The 18,142-nt window shown below is 52.4% G+C and overlaps 1 protein-coding gene across 1 annotated transcript; it reads left to right on the top strand.

Moving 5' to 3' along the window:
* Window positions 1-9,870: 9,870 nt before the first annotated feature.
* Window positions 9,871-15,980, top strand: Klf10 (KLF transcription factor 10). Its single transcript, XM_085679078.2, has 4 exons — window positions 9,871-10,056; window positions 12,647-12,877; window positions 12,972-13,887; window positions 14,278-15,980. Exons 1-4 carry the CDS (start codon window positions 10,021-10,023, stop codon window positions 14,535-14,537), a joined length of 1,443 nt encoding a protein of 480 aa, XP_085535204.2. The 5' UTR covers window positions 9,871-10,020; the 3' UTR covers window positions 14,538-15,980.
* The last annotated feature ends 2,162 nt before the right edge of the window (window positions 15,981-18,142 follow it).

The raw sequence follows: 18,142 nt of genomic DNA, 5'->3' as shown, positions 1-18,142 counted from the left end.
CAGGCTGGCCTCTGGAAGTTGGAGGACAAGCTTCAGGAGTCGGTTTTCTTCTTCTGCCGCAGGTTCTAGGACCAAATTCAGGTCATCGGTTTGCATGACTAGTGCCTTTATCTGCTGAGCTGCTGAGTAACCTCGTTGGCCCCAAGTAGCTGATTTTTATGGTATGCGTAAAGAGGGAAGGTGAGAAGGCAGAGCCGAGCCGGACAAGGCTCATGTTAGAACGCTAACAGTGAAGCCAGGCATGGTAGCATGTGCCTGGCAAGTCTGGCCCTCAGAAGTCTGAGGCAGGATGATCTTAAGTTGGAGGCCACTCTGTAACCATGTCAACCCTTGAAGTTGTGACTCTCCTACTTCAGCCTTTCCAGGATTTCCTGATTCCTCATTTTGTAAAAGTCTGTGAGTGATGGCTATGTTTTTAGGCCCCGTGTAACCCTGAAAGGCCACTTTGCTGGCGTCTCACGTCTCAGAGGGGTAAAGAGAAGGCTGGAGAGTAGACAAATTAAACTGCTTTGCTAAAAAAGTCCTCCTGTAGGTTGCTGCAGTAGGTTAGCCCGTGTTTGCCTGGCATGGTGTATGAAGCTCTGGGCTGCCTCCCCAGCACTGCACAATCCTGAGTGTGGCCGTGCAGCCTGTAACCCCAGTTCTCAGCAAGTGGACAGAGAATGGTCAGGATTTAAGGTCGTCCTCAGTTTCACAGAAAGTTTGAGGCCCTGTCTCAAAAACAAAACAAAAACCGCCAGGCATGAAGGCTCACGCCTTTAATTCCAGCACTCAGGAGGCAGCGGCTGATGGATCTCTATGAGTTCAAGGCTAGCCTGGTCTACAAGAGCTAGTTCCAGGACAACTAAGGTTGTTACACAGAGAAACCCTATCTCAAAAAAACAAACAAACAAGTAAATTAAATTTAAAAAAAACTGAGGAGAGGCTCAGGAGTAAGAGTGCTTATTGTACAAACACAAGGACCTGAGTTCAAATCCTGGAAACCCAAGTAAAGGTCTGTGAGCACCTGCAACTCTGGTTTAGTGTGTTGTGGGTGTGGGAAGACAGGGACCACTGAGACACTCCGGCCTATAGCGTGGCTCCAGGGTGTGGGAAGACGGGGACCACTGAGACACTCTGGCCTATAGCGTGGCTCCAGGGTGTGAGAAGATGGGGACCACTGAGACACTCCGGCCTATAGCGTGGCTCCAGGGTCTGGGAAGACGGGGACCACTGAGACACTCTGGCCTATAGCGTGGCTCCAGGGTGTGAGAAGACGGGTACTACTGAGACATGCCGGCCTACAGCCTGGCTCAATGGCCTCTGAGAGACCGTGTTAGGATAGTGACAGAGCAGGATACCCAACATCCTTCTGTGCCCTCCTACACTCACACACGTGTGTGCATCCACATATACATGTGTACATATACTACACACATCTCTCTCACACACACATTCAAAATATTTTTTGGTTTTTGAGACAGGGTTTCTCTGTGTAGTTTAACTCACTTTGTAGACCAGGCTGGCCTCAAATTCACAGAGATCCGCCTGCCTCTGCCTCCCAGGTGCTAGGATTAAAGGCGAGCGCCACTAACGCCTGGCTCAAAATAAATTTTTGTTTTGTTTTTGTAGATAGAGTTTTCTCTGTATAGCCCTGACTGGCCTTGAACTCACAGAAATCCACCTGCCTCTGCCTTCCAAGTACTGGGATTGGAGGCGTGTGCCGCCACCATCAGGCTCAAAATAATTTTTAGTTAAATTTTAGTGGTGGGTCCAAGTAGGCCTCCGTACTCAGTGAGTCAAACAACAGTGGTGATCGCTCCAGCAGGCAGCAGGCAGCGGGCTGAGGCAGCAGGCAGCATGGAGGAGCAGGCCGTAGGCTGAGGCAGCAGGGAGCAGGCAGGCAGCAGGGAGCAGGCAGCAGGCAGGCAGCAGGCAGGCAGCAGGCAGGCAGCAGGCTGAGGCAGCAGGTAGCAGGCAGACAGCAGGCAGGCAGGCAGGGAGAAAGGTAGGCAGCAGGCAGCAGGCTGAGGTAGCAGGCAGTAGGGAACAGAGAACAGGCTGAGGCAGCAGGCTGAGGCACCACATCCTTTATTTCTCTCTGTTCAACAAGATCTTTCTTTGTACATTTTTCATTCCTTTTCTACTTTACCACTTCTTCTGGTCTAACTCTTGTGTGTTTAAGATTCCTTTCCCAAGGAGAATTATTTAATGTCCTTGTGTATAGTTACTGTCTCATTGCTTGACAAAACATCTGACAAACATAGATTAAGGGAGAAGGGTTTGCACTAACAGTTTGAGGTAGAGTCCCTATTGGGAAATCTGGGGACAGGAGACAGCGGCAGTGCTGCATGCACACACACACACACACACACACACACACACACACACACACACACACGCATGCACACATGCATACATACTCTGCAGGGCCTATGGGGAAATTCCATCCAGGCAGCAGTCTGTCATTGTTCATGACTTTATGACTCAGAGATAGACTAGGAAACTTGGTTCACTCTCCATGTGATATTAGCTGGGCCTGAGGGACAGAGTGCAAGGCCCCGGCCGGCCTTCCTCTTGTGTCGGCACACTTGGGCTACCAGCTGAATAACCTCTTCTCCGAATGACTACGCACCTCCACATAGTCTCTCACCGTTCTGCAGGCTAGCCTAGGCTGTAGTGTCTAATGGCTGCCTGCCAACAGGGCAAAGGGGGAAACTGCCAAGTCTTATGGGGACCCGGGCTGGGAAGCTCAGCACCGCCTTCGATTCCACTAGTGTAAGAACGTAACGTACGCTGATATACATGCATGAGGACACCACGGTAAGACCCGTGATTCTGTAGGACAACCTACACTTAAAAAGAAAAAAGGACACTTAGCAAGTTATCCTCAGAGTCAAGGTGGAGGATGGCAAAGGCTGTGAACGGAGGCAAAGTAGTTTATCTGTTTTGGGGGAAGACTGAGTTTTTCTACACAAAGCAGGCTGGCCTCTAACTTACAGCCATTGCCTGCCTCTGCCTCCCAAGTGTTGGGTTTATAGGCATGGACCACCTCATCCTCTGTGGGCATGTTTAGAAAGAAATGTCGTCGTTTATAGCCATAGCACCCTGAATGAGCCAGCTCTTGCAAGCTAAGCAGGATTGAGCTTAATCAGCAACTGCATGGGAGACAATGAATTACTAGTTGAAGAGAGTTAAGGATAAAAAAATACATCTTTTGTTGTTTTCTTGAGATAGAGTCTATACAGCCAACCAGGCCTCAAGCCCATTATGCAGTATAAGCTGGCCTGCAGCTTGTGATTCTCTTGTTCAGCATCCTGAGTGCTAGGATTACCATGCCTTGTTTAAAGGTTTTTCTTGGTTGGGTTTTTAATTCCAACACTCAGGAGGCAGAGACAGGAGGATCTCTGAGTTTAGGCCCAGCCTGATCTACCCTGTATTAACAAAAATGTTTTTCTTCTTTTTATGAAGAATATAGGAGCTTGCCAGGAGGTGGTGGCACAAGCCTTTAATCCCAGCACATGGGAGGCAGGGGCAGGTGGATCTCTGTGAGTTCGAGGCCCAGCCAGAATGAGATCCATCCAGGACAGGTTCCAAAGCTACACAGAGAAACCCTGTCTTGAAAAACAAAAAACAAGCAAGCAAAGAAACAAAAAAGGACTATAGGAGCTGGGCGAGGAGGAAGGGAGTTGTGAGATGAAGAGAGAGCCGCTGTCCTTTGGGGACATAGCTGCGGTAGGCTGCTCGTGCCCTAGTGAACAGCTCCACAGCCACGCACACACAGTCAGCACTAACTGAACTCTGTAGGTGAATGACAGTGACAAGAGCAACAAAAGAACCCATGAAATTGGAAGGGAGATGAGGGAACGGGGCACTGGAGGGTGTGGGAGGAAGTGGTAGGTGGATAGGAACAAAATAGACTTTATTTTGATTATGACATTTTCAAAGAATAAAAAATATTACCAAATAAGTTTAAAATCACGTATGACAGCTTATCTTTTTGTTTTTGTTGAGACAGAGCCCACTATCTAGCCCAGGATATCCTAGAACTCCCCATGAAGACTAGGCTGGCCGTGAACTCAGAACTCTCCTATGCAGGGATCAAAAAGGTGTGCGCCATTATCACATTCAAGTGTGATAATTAATCTTCATTGTTAACTTGAATAGATCTACAATTGTCTTGGAAACGTGCCTTTGGGTGATTCTCTAAGGGTGTTCCCCTCAGTAAATCTTAAGCAGTGAAGAGAGATGACCCGCTGTGATGTGGGCAGCGTTGTGAGTGTGGGCAGCGCTGTGGTGCATGCTGGGTCCTAGATGGAAAAGGAGGAAGGGAACTGAACACCGTGTTCCTTTCTCCCTGTATCCTGTCTTTGAACACAGTGTGCCCAGTCATCCCAAGTTCCCAGGGCCATGCAGTCCCTATGATGGACTGTATCCCTTTACACTGTAAGGCAAGATAAATGGTCCCTTGGATTGTTTTAGTCAGTTATTTGCTTACAGGGATGAGAAAAGCAATTACTATACCATGGAGACAAAACCAACATTCCCTCTACTCCTTCCAACACCTGCAGCTTCTCCACCCACCCTTCTTTGCCTTCCATCTCTACTTTGTCCCGTGACCTCATGTCTTCTGAGCACCCTCAGTCAGCACATCCTTGGGTGCACGTGTCTGCTTCTCTCTACGTCTCCCTTTTCCTTTGGAACCTCATTTGTTCGCATGCCACTATACCCCAAGGATTCTTGAATTTTGATCTCTAGCCTGATATGGGATTCTCCTCTGTATGCTGTGAATATCATTGGTTAATAAAGAAACTGGCTTGGCCTGTTAGGGGCAAGATAGGGCAGAGTAGATCTAGGCAGGGAAAACTAAACTGAATGCTGGGAGAAAGGAGGCATTGTCAGCGAGAAGCCATGTGGCCCCACCGGAGACAGATGCCAGAACTTTACCCTGTAAGCCACAGCCTCGTGGCAATACATAGATTAATGCATAGATAGGTTAACTATCTATGAGTTAGCCAGAAATATACTTAAGCTACTGACCAAACAGTATTGCAAATAATATGGTTTCTGTGTGTCTGTGTGATTACTTCGGGGTTGAGCAGCCGGGAACAAGCAAGCAACCTTCCCACTACACCAGCCCACACTTTGCCCTCCCCTAAACCTCAGCTCTAAGACAACGCTACTTCTAGACATCTCCGTCTGATGTGTCACACAGAACCTCACCTCTGCATGCCCTAAACCAAACTTGTCAGGACTGGAGAGCCTGCTCGCGCCTGAGAACATGGAATGCTTTAGCAGAGGATTTGAATTCATTTCCCAGCACCAGTGACAGGCAGCTCGCAACTGTCCCTAACTCCAGCTCCAGGGGGTCCAATGCCCTCTTGTGGCTGCTGCCCCCTCCCGTATACATAATTTTTAAAAAATAAATCTTTTTTAAAAAATTAAACCAACTTGACAATGACTTCCTGTCCTTCACAACCCATGACTTTTCTGTGGTCCCTTCTTTAGGCGATGATGTGGCATTAGATCTGGGGACTAAGCCAGAAACCTAGCAATCTTTTCCAATACCCTCTCCTTTCTTATCCCTATATCCAGTTATTAAGTTACAGCTCTGTCTTCGCCTCTCTAGGCCTGTCTCTACTTCCTTTTTTTAGGCTTCATCTTTGCCACCTACACCTTGACTCTGGTGTTAGACTCCCCCCCCACACACACACACACACTCACACACTCCTCAGGTCCATTCTCCACACTGGGCTAGAACGAGCGACCTATACGACCATCTCACTAACACTCATCCTCACCATCCGTGGGACCAAAGTCCTATCACACCCACACAATGGCATGCACAGGACTAAGCTCCTCTCTGCTTCTCGGGTGTGTGACTCGGGCTTCTAGAGTACACTGGGCTGATGCTCTCCACTCTAGGCTTTGGGGAGTAACTCGGGGAACCTTTTCTGACACTTTCCTAGACACCCACTAAACCTGTGCATTCCCTCTCTTAGCATCTTCAGAATGCAGCAATGGCTACAGTTACTTGCTTCTCACACTATCCTAGAGGTTCCTTCAACACAGGGACTTCTTTTGTTATGATGGTTCTTCAGTGTTCAGCTAATACGGTGAGGAGATGAACGGTGGGGAGATGAATGAATGACAGGGGATGGGACTCGGGGGCTGTAGGCAGCAAAGAGAAGCTGCCCGATAGGTACAGTGTGTCCTAAGATCTGTAGTTCAAGTGGGGATCGCTACCTTCCTTCACTATTCTGATTGAGGGGAATGAAACACCATTAGCAATAAGGGTCAGCATCTGAGGTCACTTATGACTCCCAAGGCTCCTTTCTTACTCATGCCTAAGATAACTATATTCTATAAAGGGTCTGGCAACAACACAAATTAAGCAAGGGCCCACTCATATACTGACCCACATTCTGTCTGTAATACCAGGGTCTTCAGAGACAATCTATAATTTTATTTGCTTCATTGGAAAAAATATAAAAAGTGTTTATTATAGAACACATATCAAATAAGGAAGATAATTATGGTATAGCCGCGCACATCAATAATCCTAGCACTTGGGGCGCTGAGGCAGGAGGCTTGCTGAGAGTTCCAGGCCTGCCTGAGTATACATGTGGGGAGACATTATGAAGAGGCCACCATCTTATAGGAGCTTAGATCTGGGTGGACCATAGGCCAGACTCAGTATTATATAATAGGTTTTGCAATATGATGTAATAAGCACTTTACTTCCAGCACAAGGTGCTTGTGGAGCACACAAATAATTCAGCCTGCAATTATCAAGTAAGGTTTCACTAACATGGCAAGGGAGCAAGAACCCTGAATCCAGAAAGAAAAAGGGGACCTTCAGGTAAAAAATTATGTTCTTCCAAAGACAGTCTAGCCTCTTTATACCATACAGAAAATTCCCATTTCAGTCCATAGCCTGAAAATTTCTCAGGAATCGGTCTCCACCTGAAACTCACTGTGTAGCCCAGGCTAGCCCCAAACTTACAGATCCACCTGCATTTGATTCCTGAGTGATGGGATAAAAGGCAGGGATTAAACTTCAAGCCTTAATGGAAAGCAGAGTGTGGTGGTACACCCCTGTAATCCCAGTATTTGGAGGGTAGAGACAGGAGAATCAAAGAGTTCAAGGCCCATCTACTGGCCAGCCCAGAACACACAGATTCTCAGGAACATTCGTTGGATGCAGTGGATAAATGATCGGAGGCATGAGTAACCGTGTTTATTGGATGGGGGTGCGGCATGGAGCCGTGAAAGTGCACTATATGGGGGCTATGGGCACGGGGAGAATTTGGCAGACGGTTGGAAAGGTTGAGAAAGTACCTGGGACTCCTAGTTCATAAAGGGGTGGCCTTTGATTTCCTGTAATAGGCCAAGGTCAGTCATCTATTTCAGTAGGGAGGGTTGTGATCGAACCTTAGGTTTTAGCATTGAATCTGGGCACTGGAAAACAAGCTGGGGTGTGGGTGGATGTCCCGAGATTACGGACAGAAACAGCTTCATCCAAGCAAGAGGTGAAAACCTTAGCCAGGTGTCTGCCTGGTGCCCATTATCCCAACACCTGGGAGGCTGAGGCAGGAGGGTTGGCCTGAATTAGCCAGCACTGTGTTCTACATGGCAAGCGTCAGGCCAGCCAGGACTACACAAAGAGACCCTGGATTCTAAGACAAGAGGGGAGGAGGGTGAAGGCAGGCAGACAACACTGCCAAGCAGACAGTAGGTGTTTCTGCGCCAAAGCTGCACGGAGCTGGGGACCAACAGGATCCCACTTAAGTTTTTGAGGGAGGTGACAGTGGCTGGATGTGCAATGAGGAACTAACTCTAAGAGCGCACAGAACCGGTTTTAGATTTGGTAGTGTTGGGTCTGAAGTGCCTGGGGAAAAGCTTTCTCTGAATCCCCAGGATGTGCCTCCACGACCCGCTCCTCTTACCCTTCTCTCCTCTTTCCTGTAGTGGTCACCCTAAGTCCGGAAAGATCCCTACAACTCAGCGGGGGGTGGGGGGCACCACGCCAGCAGCACCACATTCTGGAAGACACAGGGTTCAGGCTTGGTGGGTCTGGCTGTGACCACTCCAGGGGGCGGCTCCCTGACAGGAAGACAGGCGGGCAGGCGTGCCGCTGGGCACACACAGGAGCTTCCTGCGCTGCAGCAGGTGCCCAGGCCAGCTGCTCCAACCCTTCAGGCTCAGATCAACAGGATGGGCCAGCCCAAGCGGAAGGAAGCCTGCAGGGAGGGACACTCCTGCAGACTGAAGCAGGGGCACCGGGTGGAGGGAGGCAGGAAGAGCTGCCTGGGTTGCTGAGCTGGCGCTCCTCCAGCGGATTCAGAGCAGGCAGTGACAGGAGGCCATTCAGTCATCTTCCCCCACCCCCACCCAGGGCCTCTCTGGCCCACGGTATTATCATTACTCTTGTTGATGGCTGAATTTAGGTATACCAGAAGGAGCCATGGGATGGTGGTAGAGTTGGCGGTCTCTAAAACAGTTCCCTCCCTTACCCATCCTGGGGTGACAGGGACAGCATGAGCCCTTTCAGTCGTGCGGGCTGAGAAAGATCGCTGTGGGGGCAGTGACTTTTGTCTCGCGACCCGCCTGTCCAAGGGAGAAGATAGAAATCTTTAGCTTGCTTTAAGCCCCGTTATCACTGCCTCCGGCTCCAGCAGCTGCTGTGAACCCGCACAAACGGTCAAGGGGGGCAGGGCAACGGGACGCCAAAGAGGAGCCGAGAGCTCTGGGACCAGGAGGCCACAGCCCCCGCCCCGACTGCTGCGCTGCACGCGGGCGGCTTCCAAACCCGGGAGTGGTGGAGCGGGCAGGCACCCGGGCAGGAATCCCACCTTCAGGCCCTCTTTCCTCGCCCCATCCCACCAAACGGTTTCCTGGCAAGGCGGAGGCAGGGGTCCACCCTGCCAGCTCGCACGGGCACTGTATTTTAAACTGTGACAACACCAAGTTCAAACTCGGTTCTGCCACCGAGAGCTCGGGTCTAGGGCTCCGGGCCAAGCTACCAGCCTCGTGTACGGTCCGGGCTTCCCGCAGTCCCCACACCGGCGCCCCAGGAGGAAGGACGGGAGGGACGCGCAGAGGCGGGCCTTGCTGCCGGTTGTCTGTGCTGCAGATGGGAGGGCGAGCCAGCGCCCGCCGCCGGGGCGTGGGCGGCGAGTGCGAGCAGGTGTCTGCTCCGTGACAGGGCTCCCCGCCACCGCCGCGCACTGGTTCCCCCGTCCTCGCGGCTCAGAGCGACAAAGCCCGGCCAACGCTCAGAGATGCCGCCAGCTCGGTGGTCCACCGGGCTCTTGCCTCCACGCCAGACCCACGAGGACCCCGCTGGCAGAGGAAACCTCCAGGCTCGGCCCCGCGCTCGCGGCCTCCGCCTCCCTCCCCTGCTCGCTCGCTCGGGGTCCCGCCCACTCCCTGGCGGGGCCCGGAGACCGCGGGCGCCAAGGGGGACCGGGCGGAGCGGGCTTTCCCTCCCCTCTCCTCCCCTCCCTACCCCACCCCCCACGTGGGGCCGGCTCTCCGCAAAGCCTGGACGCCGCCCGCCACCGCGCCCGCTCTCGGCTCTGCCCCCACCGGCGGCGCCGCCCCCGGGCACGCATGGGCGGGGACGGGAGGGCTGAGAGACGAGGGGTGGGCGCGGGGCGTCCCGAGTCAGGTGGTCCCCGGAGTTTCCCCGGGGCAGGACCGAGGGAACACGGCGCCTCGGCTTGTGTACACGCTCCACTGACAGAGCTTCTTGCAGCCGGGCAGCCGCTGATCACGCGTGGCCCCGCCAGCCCATTGGCCGAAGCCTCACACACCTTTGCCGTTGATTGGCCGGCGCCAGGCCCCGCCCCCTCCCCCGCCCCGCGGCGCGGGGCAGGCAGAGCGGCTACCTGAATGGGGAGGGGGGCAGACGGCGCGGAGCGCGGCGGCGTCGACGTCTAGTGTCTCCAGCGCGCCCGTCTGTGGCTCCTCAGCCAGCACAGCCAGGCTCAGCGAGAGGCACAGCTCGCACCCTGCGACCGCCCGGGCAGCCCGACCATGCTCAACTTCGGCGCTTCACTCCAGCAGACTTCGGTAAGTCACCTGGGGATGCTGGTCCTTCCCAGCCGGGGCGCGAAGCCCGAGTCTTCTCCAGCAGCCACGCCTGACGAGGACCCAGGCTGCAGCAGGGGTCCTGTAGGGATTCCCTTCCTGCAGGCTGGGTCAATCATCGAGGGCGTGTGCAGAGGAGGGGTCTTCCCTAAGGGGAAGCCTGGGACCCGCACCAGGGGACAGCGATCTTGTCCCTGGGTGTCCAGCAGACAAGGGGGAGCGCATCGCGGGGAGACCCGAGGAGGAGAGTGAGCAGGAAAGGGGGGCTGCCTCCCTGGAAGCACAGTTACGCTGGAGGGGGCGCCCTGCACCTGGAGCTGGCGGGAGATGCCCCTGTCTGCACCAGGAGTGCGACCCGCGGTGGCAAGGACTGCTCAGGAGTCCTGCCCGAGAGGCGGGCGCCTGATCGTCGGGGAGGCAGGAGAGGGGGTGCTGCCAGGTGGGGACCACACAGCTGGGGTCGCCCGGGGCTGGGGGAGGTGGATGGCACGCGGGGTCTCTGGGCGCCGGGGGGGGGGACGCGCACCCCCGCTGACGTCGGGAGGGGACTCCCATCCCTGGAGGCAGGTGGCCGCCGGTGGATTACTCTCGGCAGGGAAGGGGGGGCAGGGCCCTGCCTTGGAGCCCGACAGCTGGGCGGGGGAGCAGGGACCGCGAGACGCGGGGGCCGCGTGTCGAGGCGGGGAGCCCGTGCCCGTGGGCGCCCGCACGTCTGGGAGCCTGCAGAGAGGCGGCGTGCGAGGGGTCCGGGGCTGCCGGAAGCAGCAGCGAGGGGGCGCCTGGCGCCTGCGGGAGACGCGGGTGGGTCGAGGTCCCGCGGGCCGAGTGGGCGGAGCGCCCGGGGCTCGGATCGGTCGTTCCCGGGAGGAGGGCGGCGGTCGTGCTTCCGCGGGGACCCGGCTCCTCCTCCCGCAGCTGAGGCGGAGGCCCGGGCATGGGCGGCGAGAGGGTGCACCCGGGGAGCTCCTCGTCCCCGAGTGACCCAGCCCCGGCCTCCGCCAGGGGCGGGAACGAGACCCGGCCCTGCTGTCGGTTCCTAAGGGAACCGCGGCTCGGGGAGGGGGCAGTGGGAAGGGGCGGGCGCCTCCGGAGCCGACACCGCCCAGCCCTCGCGCCGCCCGGTGCGCACTGGCGAGCGGTTGGCGGCGGCGCCCGCGGCCCCTCCCCGGGCGGGCGGGCGAGCGGGGGCGGGGGCCGAGCTCAGGAAGTAGGGGAAAGGTGACGGCGCGGCAATTCCCAGTTCACGTTTCCTGCGCCGGCCGGAGCAGCCGCTGATCACGCTTTGTTCACATGCCTCGGCCCCCTCCTCCTCCTCGCGCCCCCGCCCACCCGGGGCCGCCCAGCCAATCCGGGCACGGGCCGCAGGCCGGCTGGCCAATGGCAGGGGTGGGGCGCGGGGACGTGCGCGCGGCGGGCAGGCTTCCCGGTGACTCACCCGCCAGCCTCATTGAGGTTAGGGCGGCCCCATCCGTTGGTCCCCGCCAGCAAGGATCTCCCCCGCCGGCCTCCCGCGCCCCGCCCCCGCCAGGCTTCCCTTTCCTGCCTCGCACCGGCTCTTTGCCCCCCTCCCAGCTTCCCTTCCCGGCGCACATTCTTCACCCCTGCCTGCCTGCCTTTTTTCCACCCCTTTCTTTGCGTCGGTGCCTCTAGAGGCTTTTTACACTTAGGCTTCGCATGGCAGCTTACATAAAGGCGCGAACGATTATGCAATGACGTTGTTAGTAATAGTCCAAGAACAATGTCTGTTTCCCCCACACCCTCATTAGGAAGATAGAGTTCTGGTTTTTTGTGTTTTTTTTTTTTTAAGATTTAAGACTATCTTTACAATTAAATTTTATTTGTTAGTTTTGCTCTGTCTTTTTGAGTGAGTCTGGCCCTGAACTTGCTATATGGCCCAAGTTGGCCTTGAGCTCTTGTTCTATGTCCCCCCTTCCCCCAGTTTAGAAGACTTCATAATTTTTGCAGCCTCTGCATTGATCAGAGGATTTGGAAGGTTTAAAAAGGAAAATAGAGATAGTAGGTGTTTCTTTTGAAATGCAGCTCAAGGAACTCTTAGTGGAGTTGCACAAACAAACTCTTACCAAGGTGTGTTTTAAATTAGTTTAAATCAACTTGTGCAGTCTGAGGAGTTTGTTTTTGGTTTGTTTGTTTTGCAAATTCTCAGCACATCGATTTTTATGCCTATCTGGTCCCGTTGTGTTGGATAGATCCAGTAAAGTAATAGAGATGGAGAGCTTGAAACTTGCCCAAAATAAACCTGGGTTTTTCCCGCCTTGGATTGTTCTGTGTTTTGTTTTTGAGGTGCCTGGCTAGATCCCCTCCCCTATTTATTTTACTTGACCTTTTGTAATGAAGTTATCAGTTTCAGATAACTGGATGTAAGTATTAACTTGGGAGTAGTTTGCTTTAAGTCAAACTGCACCTTAGGACCAACCAACCCTGGTCTTGGTTCCCTTGCTGCGGTAAGGTGGCATCCTTTAACGTCAAAGCGTGTTTTGAAAACAAAAAGTTTGTACATCCCTGTCACCTGAGTAGCTGGAATGCTGATGAAGTTTAACGTTGGTTTGTACAGGAAGAGAAGATGGAGCTGATGTCTGAAAAGCTGAGAGAGAGCGTGTACCCCTGGAACAAGACGGAGAAGAGTGACTTTGAGGCTGTGGAGGCGCTGGTGTCTATGAGCTGTGACTGGAAGCATGGTTTTAAGAAATTCCTTGAGACCAGGCCTGTCACTCCAGTGTCTGACACCTCAGAGGAGGAGAGCTTGCTGCCAGGGACACCCGACCTTCACACGATCCCAGCGTTTGTGAGTATTCTTAAGTGGGTGTAAATTGCAGCATTTTTTAGTATTCACATAAACGAATTCTATCTCACAGTGTTGCTGGTGTTTCTCTTTGTAGTGTCTGACTCCGCCTTACAGCCCCTCTGACTTTGAACCCTCTCAAGTGTCAACTCTGATGGCACCAGCGCCATCTACTGGCCACTTCAAATCATTCTCCGATGCCCCCAAAGCTCCCATTGCTGCTCCTCCCAAAGAGGAAGAAAAGAGTCCTATGGCGGCCCCTCCCCTCCCTAAGGCTCAAGCAACAAGTGTCATCCGTCACACAGCTGATGCCCAGCTCTGTACCCACCACTCCTGCCCTGTGAAAGCAGCTAGCATCCTCAGCCATCAGGACAGTTCTTTCCGGAGAAGAACCCACCTAAATACCGAGGCTTCACGAAAGAACATACCCTGCGCAGCCGTGCCACCAAACAGATCCAAATGTGAGCCAAACGCACCGGCAGAGGGTGACGAGAAGGCAGGTGCCGCCCCGCCGTGTGACTCTGCTGTGCCGTCCTCAGAGACAGTCATTTGTCGGTCTCAGCCGGCTCCTGCGTCCCCATTGCAGAAGTCTGTCTTGGTCCCTTCACCTACAGTGTCCCCTGCGGGCGTGCCACCTCTGCCTGTCATCTGCCAGATGGTTCCCCTTCCTGCAAACAACTCTCTGGTGACCACAGTTGTCCCCAGCTCTCCAGCCAGCCAGCCACCAGCTGTCTGCCCCCCTGTGTTGTTCATGGGCACCCAGGTGCCCAAGGGCACCGTCATGTTCGTCGTTCCTCAGCCTGTTGTGCAGAGCCCGAAACCTACGGTGGTGAGCCCCAATGGCACCAGACTGTCCCCCATCGCCCCGGCGCCCGGGTTCTCTCCTTCGGCAGCAAGAGTCACTCCGCAGATGGACTCGTCCAGAGTGAGGAGTCACGTCTGTAGCCATCCTGGCTGCGGCAAGACCTACTTTAAAAGTTCCCACCTGAAGGCCCACGTGAGAACACACACAGGTACTGCACACGTGTGTGTTGTCTTAGCGATGAGTACGCACGTGGGGTTAGTCCACAATCACAAGTACAAACTTGTATATTGAAGGGTTTGCTTTGCATATGATAAAGTATCTTTAAAATTGTTAAATTTGTCCCTGGTCTGCGTGGTGCATTTGGGGGGTGGAGCCAAAAGCAGCAGCAGCACACATCTGGGAATGTGTGATCATCTCCGGCTCCCAAGCGCTGGGACTTAAGGCGCCACGCCAAGCACATCTAGCATGTACTCCGGTAATCTGTAAAGTGATTAGCTTTCAGTTTTAAATGATGTCTCCACGTACAGCTCTAGATGTGGTAGGATGTTCAGTCTAGAGGTTCGTCGGGATAGTAACCGTCTGGCTGTCTTTGTTTCAGGGGAGAAGCCTTTCAGCTGCAGCTGGAAAGGGTGTGAGAGGAGGTTTGCTCGCTCTGATGAACTGTCCAGGCACCGGCGGACCCACACGGGCGAGAAGAAATTTGCCTGTCCTATGTGCGATCGTCGGTTCATGAGGAGTGACCATTTGACCAAGCACGCCCGGCGCCACCTATCAGCCAAGAAGCTCCCAAACTGGCAGATGGAAGTGAGCAAGCTAAGTGATGCCGCTCTACCTCCGACCCCCGCTTCTGCACAGTGACAGGCCACAGGATGAAGAATCAGAACTAACTTTGGTCAGTCAGGAGCCAGCGATGGTGTCGAGATGCTTCTGCGAGTCTGTGGTCCTCCAGCAGGGGCCAAAGCAGAAGCCCCCTGGCCTGGGGAGGGCCAGCCTGGGTTAGATGGCCAGTGCTTCGGCCGCAGGCAGGTCACAGAAGGGCAGGTTTCATTTCTTACCACACAGAGATGAGAGAGCTTTTACTCCTTTGAATAGCGATGAAGGTTTCGGATGAGGTCAGCACAGATCTTGAATCATGTCCGCATTGGTACTTAGTTTTTGCAGTTTATACTTGAGGCCAGCTTGGCCATGTGGTTCTTTAAAGCATTGGATTCAAGAATCTGGAGTTAGGAAGTTCCGGTACAGAGGTGGAGCTGGGGAATGAGCTTGTGCTCCACAGAGATGCCGTCTTCTCCTGGAGTTATCGTCCTTCAGTCCCCTCCACGGGTGTGGTTAGTAGTAAGTATATCTAAAAGTGTCATTTCCCCACTGTTGTTGGTATTTAAAGTTGGACAACTGTACATTGTTAAGGGGGAGTCAAAGAGTTGGAACCCTCATTAATTTAATTGCTTGGAAGCACAGCTAAAATATTTTTCTTCGTGCATTTTTTATTTTGAAAGTTTTAACATTTAGGCATTTTACTCTACTTTAGGTTTTAGTTTGCCTGCAGTTTCTCGTGTAGATTTGGAAATTGTATACCAATGTGTTTTCTGTAGACTTAAGTAAGATACGCTGCACTTTGTTTAGGAAAAAAACCCTGAAGATGAAAGTATGTATTGATGAGAAGGGATGTCGAATCTGAGATAACTCCTGAGAAAGATGGCTTTGTGTCATCATAAAGGACACTTACGTCAAAGATACACTGTGTGCTTTTTCAAATTAGAAAATTAACAGCCGTTACAGATGGACCATTTTCCTCTTTATTTATAGTAGAGTTTTTCAGGCTGTGGGAATAGATAGGTAGAAGAACTGTCATTAGAACATTCACTTCCAACCTGAAACGATGTTCACGATGCAGGTGTGCTCTCAGCCACCACAGTGTGTGGGCACCTTCGGAACTCACTGAGACTTTGTCACGCGTGGTTACACTGCAGTTCTGGGGGTCGGACCCAGGGCCTCGCATGTGTTCTGCAAGTGCTCTCCCACCAAGCTGCGTCCCCAGCCTAGAACAGTGAGTTGTGGTGTAAAGTGGATAGATAATTCACTTGGTAGTAAAGGTAAATTGTTGAAAATCTATAGTGAAAAACTCGCTATACCTCCCATTTAAACTGTTTCTGTATCCTGGGTGTAGGTTTCTGACATGCAAACTTGAACCCTTGAAAAAAATTTTCTTAAAAAAATGATGAATCATGAGTTCCAATTTGCACAATATTTTTTGTTGTACTTTATACCTTGTTTACAATAAAGAGTTTCCTTTGGTATAAACAGTGGGTTTGTTGATTTGTTAAACTCCATTCTCTGTCTCATCTCTCAATTGGAACCTGAGGCCAGGTTTCTTTGATGAGATGCTAGGTGAGCCAGCTAGTTAAAGAAATGATTTTGGGGCATTTGGTTGTTTTTGAGATGGCCCTCCAGCCTCTGCCTCCCACGTGCTAGGGTTTAAGGTGTGAGCCACCAGTCAGTTCACGTTTTAGTTTTGTATATTCTTGTACATTTTGATAATTTAAAGTTCAGATGTAGCTCTGACCCTCAGTGAAACCTTGTTAAGTACACTGGAGTTAACTAGATCACAGTGAGTTTATATGCAGTGCAAGCGCTGTGGCCGACGAGAAAGATGCTGACCTAGTCTCCAAGGTAAAGTCACTCAGACCAAGAAGTGCTACCTTAGCCTCAGTGGGCATACTGCTGGGTACTTACACGGCAAGTTGTAAATAGGGTGTGGTATTTATAAGGTCACTATTTTAGTTGACCAAAAAAATCTCACTGTGCTCGTGAGAACATTACAAAGAACAAGTTAACCCCTGGTCTAACATCTGACTCACTTTTTGAGACTGAGTCTCACCGTAACCCAGACTTTCCTCAAACTTGCAGTAGTTCTGCCTCTGGAATGCTAGGATTGGGTATGCATCACTATTCCAAGTCCAGACAACCTGTTTTTGCTCAGACCTCCCCATTGGTTGGTTGGTTTCTGCCTACCCTGTATGAATCTTCCCTAAGAAAGTTACTGTGGTATGCTAATTCCTTCATTATATGTTCGTTCATCTACTTTGTTAGTCCTGTCAGTATGGGTTTGTGGCTATGCACGCTGTTCCCTAAGTTATGGAATTTGTGAGTGATCCCTTGTTAGCTCTGGGCACTAACCATTGTGTTTGAAAGGGTTGGGGAGTCTGTGATGGGGATTCAACCCATCCTCCCCGCCTCCGGGAGTAACAGTTGTGACTGTTTTGAGGGGTGGGAAACAGTCTCACTGTGGCAGCCTGGCCTTGGCCTTGCCATCCCTGTCTCAGCTTTCTAAAGAGGTGGGGTTTTACTTTCTGTTTTGGTTTTTGGAGACAGGCTTGTGGCCAAAGCTGGAGAGATTTCTCTGCCAGCCCCACCCTGCTAACTCAGATCTGTCACCTCACAGCCCCTCCCTGATTTTCTGTCACTAGTCTTTCCCTTTGGAAAAGGAAAACCGGACCGGATCACCTCTGTTTAAAACATTTTAAACACTTGCCGTGCACAAAGGATGAAGTCTGGATACTGACTTCCCTTCTTAACTTTTTTGAGACAGGTATTCCAGGCTGTCCTGGAGTGCCTGACCTTCTGGCCTCCACCCCTATGTGCAGAGACCACAGGCATGCAGGAGGACTTGTTGGAGCCCAAGCTGGCTTTATGCTGTTGCAATGTTGCCTGAGCCTCCCTCCTGCATGGGCCTCCAGGTGTGAGCCACTGCCTGCAACAACACACCCTGAGAAGTCCCAATCATGCAATTCAAATTTTCAGCCCCGCTGGGCCCCCTTCAACTCCAGCACTAGTGAGGGTGGGTGCAAATGCAAGGCCAGTCTGCTTGACCCGAGTGCCAGGCTACGGAGTGCCAGGCTAGCCAGTGCTACAGAGTCAAACCCTGTCTCAAATTATTTTCTAGTAGTCACATCAAAGAAGTAAAAAAAAATGAGAACTAATTTAACATTAACCCTGAATATCTAAAATATTTCTTCACTGAGCCCATATAATTTCTACCAATCTATAGTCCGTTTTTTCTGGAACTAAGCTTAGAAATGCATTCTTCCATGCTTCCAGCACATTCTACCTGGGGCCAGCCACATTGCAGGTGCTTGGTAGTCAACAGGCTTGGGGCCCTGCGAAGGTCCCCAATACCCAGCACCACTAGGCTTCTACCAGTCCCCCCCACTCCTTGCCCTGTGTCCAAGCACTGAGCCTTACATCCTACTTCATGTGGGCAATGTTTTCCTGCCCTTTTCCCTTGACATTTCTGCTCTCACCATAATCATTGCCCTTTACTGAAATTGCCTAATGTCTCTGTTTTTTCCTTGACTGCAAAACTCCATAAGGACTAGGAGCCTCTGTGTCTTGCCCAAGCATCTAGCACAGCCTCTTGCACAAAGCAGGGGCTCAATTTGCTAAACTGAAAATTGAATCAAGGC

The sequence above is a fragment of the Myodes glareolus genome, chromosome 19 (assembly GCF_982192425.1).
Source record: "Myodes glareolus chromosome 19, mMyoGla1.1, whole genome shotgun sequence".
Classification (NCBI taxonomy): Eukaryota; Metazoa; Chordata; class Mammalia; order Rodentia; family Cricetidae; genus Myodes; species Myodes glareolus.
Note: the sequence above shows the minus strand (reverse complement) of the source record. Positions and strands in the feature narration are given on the sequence as shown.